Source organism: Emydura macquarii, unplaced genomic scaffold (assembly GCF_026122565.2).
Source record: "Emydura macquarii macquarii isolate MOO-44397 ecotype Brisbane River unplaced genomic scaffold, CSIRO-AGI_Emac_v2 contig_2636, whole genome shotgun sequence".
NCBI lineage: Eukaryota > Metazoa > Chordata > Testudines > Chelidae > Emydura > Emydura macquarii.
Genome location: NW_027132773.1, coordinates 7,468,710 through 7,489,985, shown reverse-complemented (window position 1 = coordinate 7,489,985; position 21,276 = coordinate 7,468,710). Strand labels below are relative to the sequence as shown.

General features: G+C 39.8%; 1 protein-coding gene across 5 annotated transcripts in view; it reads right to left on the bottom strand.

Annotated features, from left to right (window-relative positions):
• Positions 1-8,629, bottom strand: part of TAFA2 (TAFA chemokine like family member 2) — a 71,546-nt gene extending 62,917 nt beyond the window's left edge. For 4 of the 5 annotated variants that reach the window (XR_010922846.1, XM_067564136.1, XM_067564134.1 and 1 more), the window contains exons 1-2: positions 8,481-8,629; positions 5,792-5,898 (exon numbers count right to left, since the gene is read on the bottom strand). Coding sequence is in view for 3 of the 5 variants with exons in the window: in XM_067564136.1 (XP_067420237.1) it covers positions 5,792-5,897 (106 nt within the window). In the remaining 2 variants the exon portion in view is untranslated. Of the gene's footprint in view, positions 1-4,788; positions 5,304-5,791; positions 5,899-8,480 lie in introns of those variants that run through there. The other variant, XR_010922847.1, reaches the window with a different exon arrangement.
• Positions 8,630-21,276: the final 12,647 nt, after the last annotated feature.

Genomic DNA, 21,276 nt, shown 5'->3' with positions numbered 1-21,276 from the left:
TAATCAGAACCATGATTACATTTTTAAAAAAAATCATTTTAAAATGTTTGTATTTTAAGCAACGTATAGTCATCAGCTGAGTAATTTCATTTACTTTTTTCAAACAAAATAGTATCTCAGTCATTGAACACTTCAGGTGCATCTAGTAAGTCCCAAGAGACTGAATTACTTTCTTGTCTAACTTAGATATTTTTTGGTTCAATAACAAATTTCTTGACAAGCAGAGACATTTATTATTAATGATGTTTTTGGATAACTGTTCATTTTTTCCAAGAATTAAAAATGTAATAAAAAGTTTGTTTTTTGCACTTGGAGGTTCATTAGTTTACACTCAGATCTCAAAATTATGATTTATTTCTTCTGTGAAATTACTCAAGTATTTTTGTGTGTTGATAACATTACTTTGGCAGCATTTATATTTTAAGGATATAGCACAAACTAACAAAACCACCAAAGAAATTCAAGTTTTGGGGATTCTGCCTAGATATTGGTCTTAGAAACTGTTGTACTTCAGCAGTGGTCTTATCTACAAAGGGAGTACCTATAAGGGCATGTCAATATAGTTTTCCAAGATGATCATTCCTCATGCTTGAAACCTTAAAAATGGGATCTGATTTGATGTTTAGCACATCAGTGCATGTTCCTTATGTTGAAGACAGCAAGCAGCCACTGATGCTGAACTGATGTCTGCCTGCCATGTCTATCAGTGAGCACTGTATTTTTGCACATTTGTTTGTTCTGCAGGGGCTGAGGGGCAGGAGGAGGAGGAGGATCAGTACCAGTTTAAAAATAAAATCGCTTTATGGATTTCTCTAGATAAAAATCTTTCTGTCAGAGCTACTCTCCAGGTATATCAGTTTTTAGGCTAGTAACCTTGCCAGTGTCCTTTTAAGACTGATACTCCATTATTTACTTGCCTTCTTGTGTGTACCTATTGCAGCACAAATGGTGTCTAATTCTGTGTACTGATTCACAGATCCCTGTGTACCTAGGTTCCGATAAGGCACTCATCCCTATAGTAACAGTGCCTCCCAAGTATTTAAAAAGAAAGAATATTCTGGGTTCATCCCAGCATGCAGGAGCTTTCTTCCTGATAGGTAGCTTGTGTGTGCACACAAACGTGTGAAAGGGAGAGCATAAGCTTAGTGAGAGAAAGCTAAGTCAAAAAAGGGAGCTTTGCATTTAGTTCTGAACACAGTGAGGTTAGTATTCATTCTCATCTTACTTAGCACTGAGTTACACAGTCTTAATACAGATAGAAGGAGCAATGATATGCATCGTAATATGTATTTCTTATGTGCTAGTCACTGTTGTATTTAAACATCAAAAAATGTATATAAAGCAAACAATGGGAAAGACAGTTTTCTCCTCCCTTTCCTCATACTATGCTGCAAGAGTTCTGCGTGGATTTTGCTCAGTTGCAGTTGAAGTCATTCTTAGGGCTATTATTATGGGACTGCTATGGCAAGAGATAAGTCTTACATGTTGCTTTGAAAGCAGTATGATCAGTGGTCATTCTAGTTTTCTAGAAGAAGAGCATTTCATGGCCATTGGCCCACCACCAAGAAAGTCTTGCTCCCTCCCACTGTCCTTGGTACTATGAACTCCATCATCCCTAACAAACGCAGGTCTCATGGAAGGGAGAAAGGCAATCCCTGAGAAAGCCAAGGCTTGATGATCACCCAGGACCTCCCACTGGACCTAGAATAACACAGGACTTCAGCGCATGGTGTGGAGAACCAAAGTGATGTGTTCTCATCATTCTCTCCTACTAAGCAGATGGGACACTATACATCAAGCAACTGGAGTTTCTTGTGCCTGCATGTGACAAACACATGTATCGCTATGGTCAGGTCCTCATCCTATAGGAAGGAGTGAAGCTTTATGGCCAGAAGACTTTACTTGCTTTGTTGCTGTGAGTGTCCAGGAACAGCAAAGATTTCACAAAAAGCTTAAGACTGTATTAACAACTTGATGACTAGCAGGCAGATTAATTATGCCTTCCCTTGTTTAAGTTCAGACATTTCCCTTCATTCAAGTCCGACACTGGCAAAACTGGAGAACGGTGCTGGAGCATTTGATGTGAAGGATATACAGAGCTCAGGATTGCTTTCCTACTGCATGCACTAAAGTGCATGATCACCCATAAGGGCTTACAAATATGCTGAATAACATGATGGATAGAACTAAGCATAAAGGTCTCCAGAGGCAAGACCTTTCCAGATGAAACTACGCACCACAGCCCTCTGGTATCTTCCTGAAAGGAAGGATCATAACAGACCAAGTGCTACTCTACACACTCCTGTTAGGTGGTCTGTAGATCAGAAGAGTGTCAATATCGGTCTCATCCCTGGATTCACACGCTTGGTGGATGCACACAAGCGTGGGGGAGGGAGGGGCGGAGTTTGGGATGGCTTTTGTTTTTGCAGTTGAGTTTGTCTTGTACTTGAGATCTAATGCAAAGAGTATAATACTACTACTACTACTAATAATAATAATAATAATAATAACAACAACTCCATGTTCTACTTTATTCACTCAGGGGATGGTATGCTAAATACCCTGTAACATCTAGCCGAGGCAACACTGGGACAGCAGTGTCTTCAAGATAGATTTCTGTAACATACATCAAGTTGGGCATCTTGACAGAATGCAAGTCATAGAAGATCATGGCCTTACTGCCCATTGATCTTGCACCGTTCAGTAGGAGTGAAATTCTGGGTTCTAACCCTGGCTGCTGCAGGCTCCAGAGACATGGCTGTCAGCTAGGCCTAACACATTGGCCATCATGCTCTTGTCTTGGTACTGACTTGGAGTTTCTCATGTCTGCCATACCTCTTAAATTCTTAGATGCAACAAGACTAACTGTTGGGTTCTCAGAATCAGCTGTTCACAACTCCTCCGTACTCAATGTTTAGAACAGAACATTTTAAAAATAATCTTGTGTGAAATAAAAAGAAAAAGAAATGTGTTTGAGAACTGGACCTTTTATGACTAAGGCAATATAAATTGTGGCGTGGGCGGCTAGTTTAGCCCTCTCGTGGGTACGGTGCCCTCTTCGGCCACGACCACGGCACGCCGGGGGGGGGGGGGGGGGAGAGTGTAGGGGGAGGGCCGGTTCCGCCCTCTGCCCCGGGCCCCGACCCAGGGACCCTGTGTGGAGTAGTCTTCAAACGTCCGTGACTTACTCCTTCCCTGGGTCGCCTCTCCTTGGCCAGAACTGGGTGGGGAGGGGTTCTCCCTCAGGCCTGTGTCTTGGGTCCCCGGCCGCAGCCAGACAGGTACCCCCCCGATCGTCTCTGGTACCTTTGGGGCCGTACTATGTGGCAGTGGTTGCTCCAAATCCTGTAGCAGCTCCGCTCCCTCTCCTAACTCCCTTCCAGCTGCCCCTGTCTGCCTGACAGGGAGGCTTTTAACTACTGGGGGCAAGCTCCTTGATTGGCCTCAGCTGGCTTAATTGGCCTAATTGCCCCAGAGTAGCCCCAGCTGGATCACCCAGGGAATAGGGATTTGCTCATTCTGGGGCTAATATAGACCCCCTCTACTACCCTCCTGTAGCCATCAGGTCTAACCCTGTCACAAAATGTAAAGATTTTTTTGAAAATGTAGATTATTGATCTAATAGACTGCAGAGGCTTTTTCAAAGTAATTAAGGTCTGTCATGTCAATATGTTTTTAGGAACTTCTATAAATGAAGATTAATGATGCAATAGGTAATCGTGACTGAAGAAACCATTGTGTTCATTTGTATTTGGAAATTGTATTCTAAGGTGAATGGTGTTAAGTCTTCTTTAGGTAATCTTAGCTCCTTCCAAGTATAGACCATGGGAGTGATTTTCAAAGGCCCAAAGAGAAGTTAGGCTCAGAATTTCTACTGAAAGTCATTGGAAGTTGAGCACCTGGCTCTTATTTGTGCCTTTGAAATCTCCCCATATATAAGCAATGCACATGTTCTGCACATGTACTAAATCCACAACCAAAAAATCCTCATGCAAAGTAGATGGTTAAATTAAATATCTCAATCATGTTTCGTCTTTCTATTTTTCCCCAGAAGCTCAAACCCCCTCCTTCGCATTATTTGCTAAAGGCCTGTAAAATTACAGTTGTAAAAAGGAAAGCTTTTGTTAAGCTACATGAATACAGAATAACCTGGCTTTCCCCTTCCCCCACATTTGTAAACTAAAAAACATCTAAATCAATTTTTTTCCAAGTTCTCTCTGCTCTAAGGCTGGGACTCAGAATACCAAATGTGTCCCAGAAAAGAAATAGCCCTGTTATGATCTCATTTGTAGGCATATATCTGGAAAGTTGAATTTACAGAGCCAGCATTTCCTCTCAATTACACACCAGTAATTCCCAATATGCTTTTTGAAAAAAATCTTATTTTTATATAAAATAAAGCTGGTTATAAATAAGACAGATCCTTAATACAAGGATCTTTCAGCAACAATAACAACCATATTCCAGCACAATTTAAACTGGATTGTGGTTGAATCAGGAGCTAACACAAGCATAGTTTTGAACGTGGCTCCAACAAGATATGACCCCAGCTTCAGTGGTTTGATGAACCATGTCAGAATCTCTTTTGACCACAGCTAAATTTAAAATTAAAGAGACTAGGTGGAAAATGCCTTTGCATCCTAAAACGTTCAATCAATAATGTATCTGAAGAAAAATATCTCCACAGAGACCCCCCCCCCCCCCAAAAAAAATCTGACTGCTAGATATAGGGAATACTTGCTCATAGAATCCTTATCACACACAAAAAATTATAAAATAAACTTTAATATAGAGATGTAATGATTTTCTTTATTATGTCACTCCCTACTTCTTAACTGTCAGTGACATTCATCTCCCACATCGAGTTTATTCATGCCTTCCGCTAGTTCATTCTGAACTGGAATCAGAAGACAAATTGCCAGTGTGCAGACCCCGCAGAGGGAGATGTGAACTTCAAAATCATATTGTACTGCAAAGGCTGCAGTTGGCTTCTGAAGTTGTATTTAATTATGGAAAGAATAGGAAGTTGTCTCATATTAATTCATAAGTCAAGGGAAGTCATTCCTTGGATTAGGGCCCCTCACCATAAAAAAGAAGTAAAAATGGAGAGGCATTTATAAACTGCCAGGAACTGTCAAGACTCATGTGCATGTAGATTAGAAGCTGGAACAGCCAGGAGGAAAGGAGCCGTACATAGGCAAAGTTATTAGAGTTGCTGTTACAACAAGTGTGTCCAAGTGCCAGCATGCACAGGGAGATAGACAAACTGGAAAACAAGGGTCTCCCCTGCTCTTCTTTTTTTCCTGAGGAAATAGACAATAATATTCAGTGCACACTCTCCAGGAAGTTACCCTTATCAGATAGTTTGCATGCAATAGCAGCATGCATGTTACTGAAGATTATTTCTTTATGAGACTCATTTCAACAACTCATCTACAGCACTTATATGTTCTGTCTGATGTATCTATTTTTATGAGGGAAGCATCTTTATGTGTTTACTCAATTTTTCAACTTTACCATTTTAGATAACAAAATGGCAGAGTAGTTGCTAAAGTCAGACATTCACAACTATTGAATTTGAATACTTAAATTCACATGGTAGTAATCCTCAAGAAACTAAAATATTCCTGCTCATTGAAAACTTCTCTCAACACTGATTTGTGGACTAACTACCTTGAGAAGCAAATCAACATAGAAAAGGTGGCATGGGGCCATTAAGCTGGACAATTCTGAGTCTTTTGATGGAGGTTACACAGTCTACAATATACTTAAATAGAGCAGAATTTCTTACCTTTGTGGTGGTTTGCCCCAGATGCTAATTTCCCCCACAGTGTCACAACAAATATTATTATTAGCAGTTTTCCTTTTGTTGCTTTCTGTAAGTATCTCTTATTCATCCTGAAAATAAAGATAAAAATACAATAAGTGTTTAAATGAAACATTTTTCTTTTTACCACTATAAACTGAATGTAATGCTTGTAAAAGGTGCTTGATTGACAACTCTTAGTCTGAAATCCTTCTGAGCCATAGAAGAGGTTCAGCATAAACAGCATCAGTGCAGTCTTCTCCTCCCTGCTCTGCCCTGCTAATGTTCCCCCTCCCTGATACAGAAGGATCATCTCTGGGATTCAGAGAATAGTTGAGCCCTGTACCAGAAGGACATATATGGAACCCCAAACTGCGCCCTCCACCAGAAAAGCCTCCCAAGGGATACCGTCATTAGAAACCCAGCCAACTCTCTTGGGGTGCGACAGATCTTGCTGGAGCAGGCCTTATCATGTGCACCACAGTGGATCATAGTGATTTGGCCCTCTAACTCTACTGCAATGATATTTAGCATATGGCTTTAAGGCCACCTGCAACTCTTTGAAGCCCTGCATACAAGTCATGATAATGAATCTGATCAGAGTACCAGCAAATGCAGCACCCTCACAACATGAGAAGTCCCCATGGTGCTCAAGGCAGTAGCTGAAGGCTGAGCCAAACACATGGGATTCCCAGTATCATTCCATGTCTACCCCAAAGGACAAGAATAGACAGGGGATACTGTGTCAAAAGCAGTTGCAGAAAGTCACAAAGTAATTGCAACGTGAGGTACTGATGTTGCATTGTGATGTGTTCATTGTGACTTTACAGCAGTACCTGTGGCATTGAGACATGATGGTAAAAGGCAAGGTTGAGCATTGATTACATCAGTGCAACTCCATGCAAAGTAGGTCTCCAGGTGCCAAAAAACAAGGACAGTAGCACTGTCTCTAGTGCTAGAGAATTAGAGTTCTGCAGAGACGTATTATAATGAAACCCGCTCTCACTTTTCATTCTCCATGGAAGACCTCTAGAGAGCTGGCTAAGAAACAGTTCTGCAGGATGGTCATGTTTCTGCTGATAGGTCAAGAGGACAACGATGCCCATTCCATACCATTTACACTGAAAAAGCTGAAAACTTGACCATTTGAACAAAATTACTACTATTTGACAATGCCTGGAGCTATGCTGCCTTTTTGCTTCAGAGCAGAAAAATCTGCACTGCTTCAGTACCGTTGTGCAATTTCCACAGTTCTCCCCTATTGCATTCATAAGAAGCCAATATTAAAAAGATTCTATCCTCTTTCTCTCTCGCTCTGTTCATGCACAACACTACCCTGACAACCAAAAGTGCTATGAAAAAGCACACTATACTATACTATCATTCAGAATTAAGCATTAGACTGTTAAATTCCAGATCTCTTTCCACTTAAAAGCAATCCCAATTTCTTCTCTCTTTTCATACCAGGACCTGGCACATTAGTGATGCAAATGGCAGCCCCCAAAACTTAAATCTCCTTTGGAGAGACAAATATGATCTTATTAAACATAGGCAAGATTTCATACTGGGCCACCTGTAAAACACGTGATTCAAATTAATAGACCAATGAGAAGATTTTAATCTAATTAAATTGAAGTGTACCAAAGCCCTTTAACATCTCAGTTCAGAACAAACAAATAATTAAATGCTCTTTGACAGGAGTAACACACTTACTATAGAAGGTGTGTTCCCCTCAGGTTGTGTGTACATTTCTTAGTTACCAGGGGATAACACAGAGCTGGGGGAGTACAATATTCAGTATTCTGCTAATAGCTTGTGCACCTGAACGTCTGACTGATTAATAATCTTAGTAGCAATCACAATATGCTGTGAGCCACAGTGCATTTCTGATATCAGTTTGCTCTTTTTTGCACTAAGGTTCCAGTTCTTTCGGAATGCTATTTGTTTATTCGCCGTCGGCTACAGGTTTCTGAAGTGCCCAGAACTGAAGGGAAATTCATTATTTGTCATTCTAAAAAAAGGAATAAAAAAATGTAAACATGTTCACAATGTTGACTTATAGCCATCTATGTGAACAATATAAAAATTAATTCTTTCACTTCCAGTCCTCAATCGCACCTGTTGTGATGCTGGTGCCCATCAAAATTCCATTACAATAATGTCTCTCCCATGCACAGCCAGCCCTACTCGAATCAGAAGGGGATTTGAACCAGTAAGCAAAATGGGGTTAATGATGCCCCTCCTTGCACACACTGATGTTGCCAGATACTCTCATTTGCTCTGCAGTGAGACAGGCTGCAGAAACAAAGCTGGGACTTGAGAAAACAGCAGCAGAGGGAGGCAGTGAGGAGAAAGGCAACCAGTCTGCCCGTAAACGGCAGCCCCTTATGGCAGGTAACAAAAGGAGCAGGTTAAAAAAGACACATGCCTTCCCTGCTGCCAGCCCTGCACGTGGGACTGTGGTGACCTAGTAATCAGCAGCCCCACTGACCCCCCAAAACCCAAGGTCTCAAAAGGTCTGGCCTGCACACACAGAAAAGGAGTTTTCAGCATTGATACATTAACTAAGTGGCAACTGTCCTGTCATGCTAATGATGATTTTTTTCAATCCTAATGACAATAATAAATCAGAACTTCCACAGGCTAAATAACCAATGTTCACCATACAACATACCTGTGTTGTTTAAAGTCAAATAATCCAAGCGTTGCAATATTTTTCGTGAACTTATTGGTAATGGAGCCATTTCCATCACTTTGCCAACAGCACTAAATTCATCCCAACCTAATTCCAATCAAGTCATGGGAAGCTGTGAGTGTTCACAATCTAAGTACTTGCAGGTGAAAGTGTTGCATGTCTTTAAAAAGCCATCTTCAACTGAGCAGATACTCACACCTTTTTATCTTTTAGCAATCTTCTAATGAGCCTGAAGCCCTTACAATGCACAGCCACATGGGTCAGCTGAAATGTCAGCACAGGTGGCTTGCCAGCTCAGAGACTTATGGGCAGGGGACAAAATCCTTAGAGTCAACACATATCAAACTTTTTAATCTAAAGACTATTTACCCTGAGGTAGTTACAAAAAAACTATATGCTCAGCAACTAAAATAGGAAAAATACAATTATCCCCAGTACAAGTGAGAGAAATATTTGATTTCAAGTCGATGATGGCCAAGGTAACATCTGTACAATAGGAACCAAGGTTCTTTGTCATAGCTATCTATGAAGGTCAGTCCTGCAGGAAGAATGGAAGACATCTAAACAAAACCAAGGAGAACCAAGTGAGGCAGACCCCAACCGCAGTCAGGAAGAGTTTAAAAGCAGCTTTCTTGGGTACAGTCAGCCCCAAACCAATTCACCTGTGAAGCTTGACAAACCTGGAGAGAGATGGATCATTAAATGGGAGGGTTCCTAATCAGTTTGGGGTGGCACTCTGACAGAATAAGGCTGGAACTCAGAGTTAATGGGAATCAGGCCTAATGGTTGGAGCATAGGTCACAGCTAGGTGGAGGCTAAGGCCTGGATCAAAGGTTGTGTGGGCATCGTGATCAGGGGATATGCTGGGATCAAACCAAGATCAGAGTCCGTGGACTAATCAGAATCAGAACGGTAGCCAGAGCCCTAGGGCAGGCCAACGGTTGCAGCTTGGCTGTTAGAATCTAAAGACAAGACAAGCTGATACCAAAGCTGGAGTCCAGATATGCGCCAAAGGTCAAAACCAGTTAGTTAGAGTCCAAGGGTTGGAGGGGAGATTAGGAGGTGGAGTCCAGACTGAAGCGAGTCTGTGACAAGACTGAAGCAAGGCTAATGTAAGGTCAGGACAACACTGGGATAGGGCTCAGACAAGGCTAGACCATAAGCAAGCTGGGAGTCTCTGGAGTCTGGTACACTGCAAGGCAGCAGGAGGGTTCTTGACCAGGCTGTACTGTTGCTCAGACTGATATGCAGCTCTGCTGGGGTCATAGAAATACCTGAGCCTGGAGTCATGGGATCCAGGCTCTGCTTGGTGATAGCTCATTGATGCATGTCTGGGGCTGACTCACCGCAGCAGCTGAGTTTGCTTCACACTGAGCCCTGGAAGCAGGGGTTGCTGACTGGGGAAACAGCCTGAGAGTCTTGGTGACCCAGGCCCCCTCAGAAAGGAGAAGAGCCCATTATTTTCTATTTTTCTTTTCTCCATGGCTTTCCAAAGGCCTTGGACTTTTGCCTTCTGTGGGCTGCGGAAGTATATTGACGTTTTGTTTGGACTACTTTTACACCTACCCACCCCATTAGGGAGGGGACAGACACCTGGCTGTGATTTGGATTCTGAGACAAAAGCAGCGCCCACCCTCTTTCCATGAGCGTGCCCAAGAGGTATAACCTACTAGAAGAACACTGGCTTTTTTTTTTTTCTTGAGGATTTCCAGAATGCTACAGGCAGCTTTCACGTTCATGTTCATGTTACAGAAATAACATATACCACTGAGACACTGCCAAGCACAAAAAACCAGGGCAGCAAACACAAATTTGAAGTGGTGGGTCCTTCTCAGCCGCCCAACAGGGTATTGTAAAAGGAACGATTTAGAGAAAAAATGACCATCTTTCAGACAATCATGAGGTTCTGAGAGGTTAGTTAGCGACAAAGACATCTTGAACCCAATCCTAGGTATCTCTGTGTGCAATTTTTTATCATCATCATCATCTGGCAGTGTTAGTCTGTGATGGTCATTTCGGCTGATATATTTTATTTACATTTGATTTCCAAAACAGCCCAAGGTACAACAAGAAGTAGCCACTGGAGCCAGAAAATATTGCCCTTAGCCTTATTAACCTTTTTGTAACCCTGACCACGTCAGGTGACTGGGTCCCAGGAATAAAGTTCAGTCCATTACCAATACTTCTGCGTGTCACACTGTTGTTATACTAACATAATGGCTGTGTCAATAGAACAAATGAGGTCTGAAAAAGTTATTTGCAAGCTTTATGAGGGGAGATGCAGAACTATATAAACAAACTGCAGCCATTAACCTGAACAGTTTTTCCTCTTAGGCACTCTCCCTCCTTCATTCTTTTTCTGAGACCCCCTTCAGAAACCCTGTTACCATCTACTGCCAGTCTCCAGTGATGTTGTATTATATCAGCTAGAACTTCAAACATCAGAACATCAAGATTCAGGAAAACTTGAAATTTCAAAATCAATTTCATTTTGAAGTGGAATGAAATTTCACAACTCCATGTGAAACAAAATAGTCTGTTTCTAATTGAAAGATGCAGACAAGAATATTTTCAACATTTTTATTAGAAACAATTCAGTCTCAACTTTTCAACCCAGAAAATGAATTGTAAGTATAGCCCTTTGGAATTCACTTTTCAGTGCATCAGCAGGGAGGGGAAGGGAAGGATGGGCTGTCCCTAGATTCTAGGCACACACCCAACTGAAACAAAAAAAACCCAACAACAATATAACCTTCTTTGACAGTGGGAGGCTGGGAGATGATTGCACTATGACCAGGACTTCACTAACACCATTATCTAATGAAGATTGATATTAATTTGCTGCATTTGGTTTAGAATAAATAGTTCCACTAATAGGTACAACAATAGCACATTAACACACCATACCAGGGCCCAATCCTAGTCCACCTTAAGTATTTATGCCAAAAGTATCTTAACAGTTGCATGCCTTTTGCTCAATGTGCAAATCCAGCTGAGACTGCCCAGGGAAACTCTAGAACACTATGTTGTCTTTGTGGAAATCTCTGAGGTCCATCTCCCCAGTTCATCAAAGAAGCTACCATGAGACTGTACAAACCTGCGTAGAACTAGAGTTGGAGTGGCCCTCTGCACTGCTACACAACTTGATGGGGCCCACCAAAAGGATACCCAGCGTGGGTACCCTAGAAATACTTCCAACACCTGGGTGAGTATTTGATGTCTTCAGCTGCTTTGTAGCATGCACAAGCTTGCAAGTTTACCTTTTGCTAACCCCATGCTGGTGAATTCAAGATGAGGCACCCTTCCAACAACTCTCAAGTAAAGGAGAATCACCTGGGACTTACAGTACCTTCTAGCTGTGTAGGCCAGTATTTAAGTGGCCTGGATTGCCTATTGTAAGTGAAGTGCAACCATATGCAATCCTTATTGTAGCAAAAGAATGTAAGAAAAAAATAACTTTTTTTCTTTTTCCTTTTAACATCTTAAATAGAAATAAAATGTCTCTATCCATTTCTCTCATTTATAGTCATTTACATAACCTGGCATCCATGAAGCACCATAATATTAATTAGTTCATGTTTCACACACCTATAAACTTTCAGTGCCTTTGAGATACAGCTGCCTTCAGAAAACAAGTCCCTTTTGCATGCCCTGAGGATGTCACAAGCCTTGTGTACACACTGAGAATGTTTACACATAGAAGAAATGTGACTATTTTCCCATAAACACTGATTTAGTATTCAAGAAATAAAAGCTTCCACTGACAGAATATAACAAACCAGAATTCTCTGATTTTTTCTTTTACAGTCAATATTTTATTTTCTATTTCTAAAAAGTCCTAGATGACCAGTAGAAATGGGCCTGCGGCTGAAGTCTTTGTACAGAAACAATTCAGCCGTTTAAATTATACTCTGCATTATGTTGAATCTTACATTATTTATTAACAGTGCAGCTTTATTCAGCCTTTCTTTTGTAAACTAATGCAGATTTAAAAGTCTCCCTCTGGTAGCTAAGGTCACTTTGTAAAAGTAACACCTCTGTGACCCCTATGTGTTTGAATATATATAAATTCCCTCTATGCCATTCCTGTCATGTTTGCTCAGTGAACAAATAATGTGGCACTCTCATTACTTCAGGTACAAGGTAGCTTGTGAAAATCAATCTTCTTTCTGCTTCATACATCACAGATTATAACAGACACAAAGTGCATTCTGATTCTGAAATGAAGCTGGGAAAAATACAGGTCTAGTCTCATAAGCTACTTTGTTTGATCTAGATGAGTAAGAAAAGAAAGAAAATGGACACTTAGCCTGGTAAAACTAGGAAACATAGCATAGGAATCACAGAGGAAATCTTGATATACAAAGCAAAGGTATTGTTTTTGCAAAGTGATCCTTTACCAGAGGGATACTTTTATAGTAGAAAGGACAGGGTACCTGGAGGGTGTTTAGTGCACTGCCATTCAGAAAGATGTTATTCAGAAATGGTTAAAACACTGCTGCCTGATCTACACAATCTCTATGAACATGGTTACCATCAGTCTAGCTGCACAAGTGGCAGCAACACAGAACTTTTAGCGACACCTCTGTAAAGAAGACATGAAAAAAACATCATGCTATTAAGATCCTGCTACATGACAACATCCGTTTTCAGGACAGCATTTAATCATGCGCTTAACCTTAAGTACATACTTAAATCGTATTGGGACAATGGGTCTTCAGCACATATTTAATGTTAACCATGCACTGTCCTGAACAGGGATTGATTTCAACATGTGCTTAAATACTTTCCTGAATTAGGGCATAAGAGAGTAAGCTCCAGTGAGAATAAGCAGATATGAAAAACACTGAAAATGCAGAAATTCCAAATATTGAAGCAATAAAATGTGAAAACAGGCAACAAATTATAAAATTACTCTCTTAGTATAGTTCAATTAATTGCCCAATAACTGGTATACAAGAGATAGGAGTATATATGAGTAATGATATGTGCCCACAATATTTCATACTGCTGGGATGTGATATTTACATTTATAATACTGTACAGAAAGTCTGATAAACATGGTCCTTTAAATTTCCAAAGAAATTAATTTTACTCACCTGATTCTCTACAACTTTAACAGGATCTCATAGCTAAAATCTCCTCAGGTAATCTACTGAAATTTTACGGGAAGTATTTTTTTCCTAATAAGATATGTAGATACTGTCTTTAAAACTGATATGGTACTGATGCTGATGAATGGCCTTCTTTCTAAACCACTATCAAAATACATCTCCAGTGCTTCCAAATTAACACCAGTTCTTTGTAGACACGACTGATTGCAATTTTCACCTTCATAAATTTTCAGACACGATACCAAAACCAAAAGCAATACAGAAAACAGAGAAGAGCCAGCTGTAACTCAGACAACACAGACAAATTTCATTGTGTATTTAATCTCTCTTTTCCATATCAGTTCAGCAACTCATACAAAGTAATGTTTCATCTGATGTAGCAATGCTGTTTCATTACAGAATATCCAGACAATAGAGCTCAGATAACATATATCTGGGGGTAAATGCACTCTGAACCCTTATGAGTTATAAAAATCAAAGTACAAAATTAACACTACTGGTTGTGCCTCATAGTACATCCAAACTGTTATTGTGTTGTACTTATAAGTACCTAATATGAAGCATTACAAAATATTTAAGTATCTACAGTACTCAACATGTTTAATTTGGCCATTGATTTTCCAGACTCCTGTAAAATAAGCTCTCATAGTTAAGCATTCAACATATAAAAGTGCTTAGGCTCCAATTCACATCATTTGTATTATTATGCCATTTTAAACTCTCTCTCAATTTCTGTGCTTTAGGGATTTTAGGTTGTAGGAGGTACTATCTATTCACTTAATCATCACTGCAACAGTATTTGCTTATCTCTTATACTTGATCCTTTTGCAGATGGTTATTTACATTTTCTTTATTCCTTTCTCACTAAACCTTCTAAAGATGAACTGGAGAAAAAGGATAACAGCTCACTAGGCTTTGAACAGCGTCTCATTGCAACCCGAAACACTAAGTGTATTGTGATTTCATAAAGGCCATTGCAGGGGCAGAGATAAGCTTTCAGAGGAGATGTTAATATCTTCATCATTCTGCGTATGTTTCTCTTTTGTACCTTGGCTCAGCAAGTCAGATTCTGATTTGTTCCAAGACGAAAACCACAAACTGGGCTATGATGATACTGGTTACTTTCAAGTCATTTCACCCTCACTGCAAAAAGGTACCCACATATTTCTGTGGGATATCTTACATGAAGAGAAAGCACAAATGGTTTCCTCATAGACTCATAGACTATAAGGTCAGAAGGGACCATTATGATCATCTAGTCTGACCTCCTGCACAACGTAGGCCACAGAACTTCATGCACCCACTCCTGTGATAGACCCCTAATCTATGACTGAGTTATTGAAGTCCTCAGATAATGATTTAAAGACTTCTAGGTACAGATTATTCACCAGCAAGTGACCCGTGCTGCAGAGAAAGACAAAAAAAAAAAAAAAACACAGGGCCTATGCCAATCTGCCCTGGAGGAAAATTCCCTCTTGACCCCAAATATGGCGATCAGCATGTGGGCAAGACTCACCAGCCAGACACCCAGAAAGAATTTTCTGTAGTAACTCAGAACCCACTCCATCTAACCTCTCATCACAGGCCATTGGGCGTATTTATCGATAGTAGTTAAAAATCAGTCAATTGCCAAATTAGGCTGACCCATCATACCATCCCCTCCATAAATGTATCAAGCTAACTAATGTCCAGTAACCTGACACCTAGACACCATGGTGTTAGGTTCCCTAGAAATTATACAAAAATAAATAATGTCACGCACTAGTTTTACTTGACAATTTGAGTACTTTCAGATAATATTTGATGACTCCAACCAACTGTTCTGTTCCCCATTACCTTTAAAACATTGCCTTTTAATGCTTAAATCATTCACATCTCATCTATAGCTACCAGAGCTGGGCAAACATTTTCGACTGAACATTCTTTCAGTGTAAAATGCAGTTTTGGTGATACTGAAATATTTTGTGAATTTGTTTCGAGTTTCTCAAATTGTTTCAGTTGAAAAAAAAAACTAAAAAAAGATATGGAAAAATCAAAATGCTTTGATTTTTTCAGTTCAAAATAAGTTTTCATTTCAAAATTTCCTTTAATTTTATTTTTTTAATTTAAAAATTCAATAATGTTTGAAATCAAAATGAAATGTTTTGTTCCATGTCAAACTAAGTGTATCATTTATTCCAAAATTATTTTAAATGACACTTTGATTCACTAAAAATTTTGAAAAATTATGTTTTCAGTTCTACACACAATTATTTTGTTTTTAAATTTGGATTTCCCGGAGAACCAAAAAAAAACCCATTATTCTCACAGCTCTAACATCTAAGACCTTGTCTCATTTTATAATCCCTCTTTGCTTCACCAGCAAAACCAGCCCCAATGTCCTCTATTTCCTTCTCCCACTCTCCCTCTACCTACCCTGCTGCCCCTTATACATGGAAACCCTTTCAAACCTGTTCAACAAGCCATCTTTCTTGCCTCTCCAAAATCCCTTAAAGTCTGATTTCTGTAGTCTCCCCCACAAACAAGTTAATACTAGAGCTGGTCCCATAGGAAATTCTGACAGTTTGACATTTTATTTCGACCTGAGTCATTTTGATAATTGAAACGTTATAATACACACAGATGTATAATGTAAGATCAACATTAATGACAATTTTTTTTATAAAAAATTTTTTAGAAAGAGTCAAACCAAACCAGACAAAGTCAGACTGAAACAAGCAAGAAAGTCAAAACAAATTCAAATCATTTCAAAATGTTTTACATTGAAAATTTCATCAAAATTGACACATGCCCATGAAATATTTCAATGAAATGGCATTTTCCAATGAAAAACTGTTCTGCTGAAAATTCCTCAACCAACTCTAATTAATATATTTAGACATTAAAATTACATATCTTTTGAAATCATCAAGATATGTGAATGCCTTACCAACTAATCACTTGCTTTTGTTATGGTAGTTTCCTGCCTCTCCCCTTCCTTGCCTTTTATTATCTTTAGCTGCAAAGTCATGTCTAATTTTAGACTGCAAGCTTTTCTGGGTAGGTACCGTGTCTACACTGGTTTCTGTGAACCTCACACATTTCAGGATGCTCAAAACTAGCAATCATTTGAGAATCCCTATTTTTTGAGCAGGACATGTTAACCAGGAAATCTTAAGACCAAATAATATTAAAATATCTATATCATGGCAATATAGTGACAGAGCTCTACCAACCTGAGCTATGATTCAAGCTTTTAAATTCTCTGTTTAAGCAAGTCAAATTTATCATTCTAATTTAATAAAAGACAAAATTAAAAACCATAAGTACAGATAAATCAGATAAGACCTTGTTTGTAATAAAATATCACTGAAAAAACGAGCAAGCTATCATTTTTGGTTAGTTTTGATTTGATCAGGACAAATATGCTTTCTCTTATCCTTTAATACCTTTACAATGTGCCCCCAATTTCCATTCTGTAACAATTAAGATGACCCAAACAGATAGTTCTCTTGTGTCTGTGAGATCATTCATTACTAAGATAGCTTTGTACCTTTCTTTGCTGAATTAGAGCAATGCGATTGAAGGTGGGTGGTTATTCAGTGATTTACACTCCCTCCGTTTGTTTATATCTCACTCCCTTTTCCATCACTCTTGTTTGAAATTGAAAATCTTTCTATTCTCACCAAGGGATTTTTTTTCGCAACTTGCTAGCAATGACATCACGGAAACATAGCACCCAGGAAGCAGTGAAAATACACACAATCAAGAAGATGGGCAGGTGTATTGTTTTCCTCAAGAGGCCACCTGGAGAAAACATAAGTTTTTTATTTGCAGGAATTAATTAAATTGTTTTAAAGATAAAACCAGAAGAAACAATAGGATTTAAGTTTGAAATAATGGTACAGAAAGAGTGAACGCTGATAGATTTAAATTCAGACGGCTCTGTTCCCATCCATAATCTCTTTCACACCACATTAGGGAAGCAATTTTTAGACTTTTGCACCTTTTCCATTAGTGATGATAGAGCTACATGTGCAGGTACAATTCCGCTACTTGATCTTTCCTGCCTGAAGATTAAATTCTGCTCTTCTGAAGATCTTTGTCCAGCACAGCCACATTTTGGCAGGTCTCTGTTTGTGACCGAGGCAGCAGAGGAACTTATGTTCAAATCTGCTCTCTTTTTCAAGAGGATTAGATCTGCCTACAGACGTGCACTTTGGCCAAAGGCAATCATTGTTGAACCCATATGTTTTCATAGATGACTCCCGTGCATTTTTGGTCACACTTGCAATTAAGAGTAAGTTGTTAAATAGAAAATGGCAGTAATCAAAATTGCTGAATGTTCCAAGGCTGATCTCATGCTGCAACAAAAGTAGTTGTAGCAACACACACTACATTGGGATCACCAGGGAGCTGCTAAAGTTGTTGAAAGACAGCAAAGTCAGGCTTCTCCGCCCTTTAAACCCCCTAGACCCAGTACATGGCTTCAGTGGACCATTTATCTGCTTCAGGGGAACCACATTGAACAAAAGCTCTCCAAACTATCATGGGGGGTGAGGGAAGAAAAAGAAAGATGGGCAAGGTTCCCCCAGATACCACTTAGATCCACCATATGGTGTCAACAGCCAATCCTCCCACTCCAGGGGGAAAATATGAGGTAGGAGCTTGTCCAGTTCTGGGGGCAAGGGATAGAGAAAGCCAAGCCAGTCTGGGCGTCATTAGCTGGATGCAGTAGCTGGACCCAGCAACGCACCCCTCCTTGGTAAACAGCCTTTTTCTGCTGCCAGCTAAAACTGTCAAGCCTTGTATGCTCGTGTAGTAGCAGCCTGTACTGCAGTGCTGCAAGGTCAGGATTCAACCATCCTGGATATTCATGATGCAGAGTGGGTTGTTTGTTACGGCTGCATATCATAGGATTTGGTTTTACCTTTTTCTTAAAAACAAAAAAACAAAAAAAACAACACTAGGAAATACACACAAAAAGCCTTTGTTAAAAGATTATTTAGGTTGCAAAACCAATCACTCAAAAAGTTAGGATAGGCCAGATTTTCAGTTGCTCTTGAAACCATAATTCAGGCCCCGGTGTGTTTTCATGATAATACAGGTCTTTTATTCATGATCACATGCCATTTGTCCCACAGAACCACTGCCTCAGTCAGTGCTCAGAATGGACACTAAAAACGGTGTGGGAGGAATTAAGGTTGAACAAGCAGTCTTAAAATTGGCCTTTTCTAAATTTTGAATGCTTGACTTTGTAACTGGAATAATGTTTGTGTGTGTGGGTATGTAATACACACAATGAATGCCTCAATTCTCATAGCAACAGCATATCAGTAGAGCAGAGTTATTGATACAGCAATATTGCAGCATGCTCTGGCAGGGCTGTCAGTGAAGTGAAAGGTGTTATCACCTTTTTTTTTTGTTCACGCACGGTGCCTCACCTGCGACACAATGTAATGAAACAGTTTCCTGAGAATCATACTACATGTCACAAAATTCTGCAATCTCATCTCTCTCTGTGTCCCCTCCCACAGCATTCTGCAACAGTTATGAATATATATTAATAATGGGCTGCAATTGAAAAGACTGCATGATGGATCAGAGTAATCCATGCACTGAATTTCTAGGAACAGGGACAGACCCTAACAGTTGGGTTTATGTGAGGACTCAGAATGGGGAGGTTAAAAAGTCAGACTGGAAACCCATCCCCCTTCTTCCTTGCAACTTCACTGAATTTTCCAACATCTTCTCTATCTATAACTCCTTTTTTTCAGGGATGGCAGCAGCCCTAGAACTTAAATATTAGCTCTGGTGCCCTAACTTTCAGGTAGGGCTCTGTCACAATACATGCCCTAGCAAATATGAGATTTGAAAGTTGTGGCACTGGGACCCAAGCCGAAGGGCAGAAAGTTGTGCTGGGGTTCCTGGATAGGTTTAAAAAGGTTGTCTGAGGAGACCAGCGATCTGCGATCTAGAGAGATAAAGAGAATGAGTTCTCTAAAATTATAAATACCATCAAAAAGTGAGTGACATTCAAGCTCCTAACACAACAAATAGCAAAGTATCTGTGCCATCCTCAATTTGTATTTGTCCACATCCTTATTGATTGCTGGATTCAAAGTCCTCCAGGGAGTGTCACAAAAATTTTCCACTTGCTGTATGTTACAGTTGGCTCTCTGATTTAGCTGCAGAGCTCTCTACTGATATCAACTCTGAAGGAGCTTAAGCATCTTATGTTTTTTTCTTCAAGTCAATTCTAACTTACACATTCTAAAGACCATACACCGCTCTCTCCTACCTGACTTGGGATGAGGAAACCTGAAGCGATCCCAGGAAAAACGGAGCACAGGATTCGCATTTTAAAGAACAGTCTATATAAGAGCATTTCCCTGTTGAGTAGCTGCCAAAATATATTTATTAATTATTATTATGGGCTGGATTATATTTTATTGAAACAGGTAGGTAGCCACCACAGCCACCCTTTATAATACATAGCAATTAAGTGTGGGCAAGACTAGTAAAGTTACATTTAGAAACAGCTAAATAGTCTTGAGCCAGTCAATGGTCTCTGAGTTAGCAGTGTTCAATCCTTCATTCAGAAAAATGTAAGAAACTATTAAACTCCTTTATGGAACCAGGTAGATGAAACAATAGGCGTCTTCACCCAAAACACAGGCACATGTTACTGTCCAAAACATATGTACATGCAAGGCATATGTGGGCAGAGGGGTTTCACTGGGTATAATTTTAGTAGAGAGACATGTATGAAAGAAAGAAGCAGTGAGAAACACCACACAGACAGACAACAGAGAAGGACCATCAAGGACACCTGAAAAAGCACTGAAAGTGTGGCTCTGAGAAAAACCTAGAGACATCTTTTTGGTCTGAGTGCTGGCTGAAAGAGGCTTGGAACGGTGAGCTAAGAAATTATCTTCTGTTGTGTGATTCCTCCTGTGCTCAGGAAAACAGAACTTTGTAAATTTTTTTTGTAAATACGTAGGATTACATCAAAGATACCTGGCTCCATCCATCATCAATTTCTCCTCTTAGCAGAAACAGCCTTCAGGACCCCAATTTTTTACTAACTGCTCAGGACAAAAAGTGCACTTCTAGAGTCTTTTTGATCTGGGAACCTTATAAATACTTGCATACATTAATTAATGCTCATAACAACAAGAAAAAACATTTACCCATGGAGAAGTTGAAGCAAAGGAGAGGCCACTGGCTTGGTTCACAGAAGGGCTTAGCACCAGCAGCTGCTATTGAAATCAGTGGGAGCTCCAGGTACTCAGCACCTCTGAAAACCCAATTGTAGGTGACTTGCCCACATTAACACAGGAATTCCTTCAAAGAGTTAACATCAGAAACTTACCTCCATTTCCACACTTTAACCCCTTTGTTCCTAACAAGACACCATGGCACAAAGGAGGGACAGCCTGACCACTTGGAGGAGTCAAGGAACAGCTACTCTCTGCATTATGTTCCTCTCACCAAGGCCCATAATTTACACTACAAAATGCAGCATAAATGTCTGCAGTTCACTGAATCTTTTCATTCTCCCACACAGTGAATCTCTTCAGATAAATTCTCCCTTTCTATTTCCTTTTACACTGAAAACTGAAGATACGGGCTTCTCAGGCAGATTCTAATAACCTTACTCACAGTGATCACTTTACTCT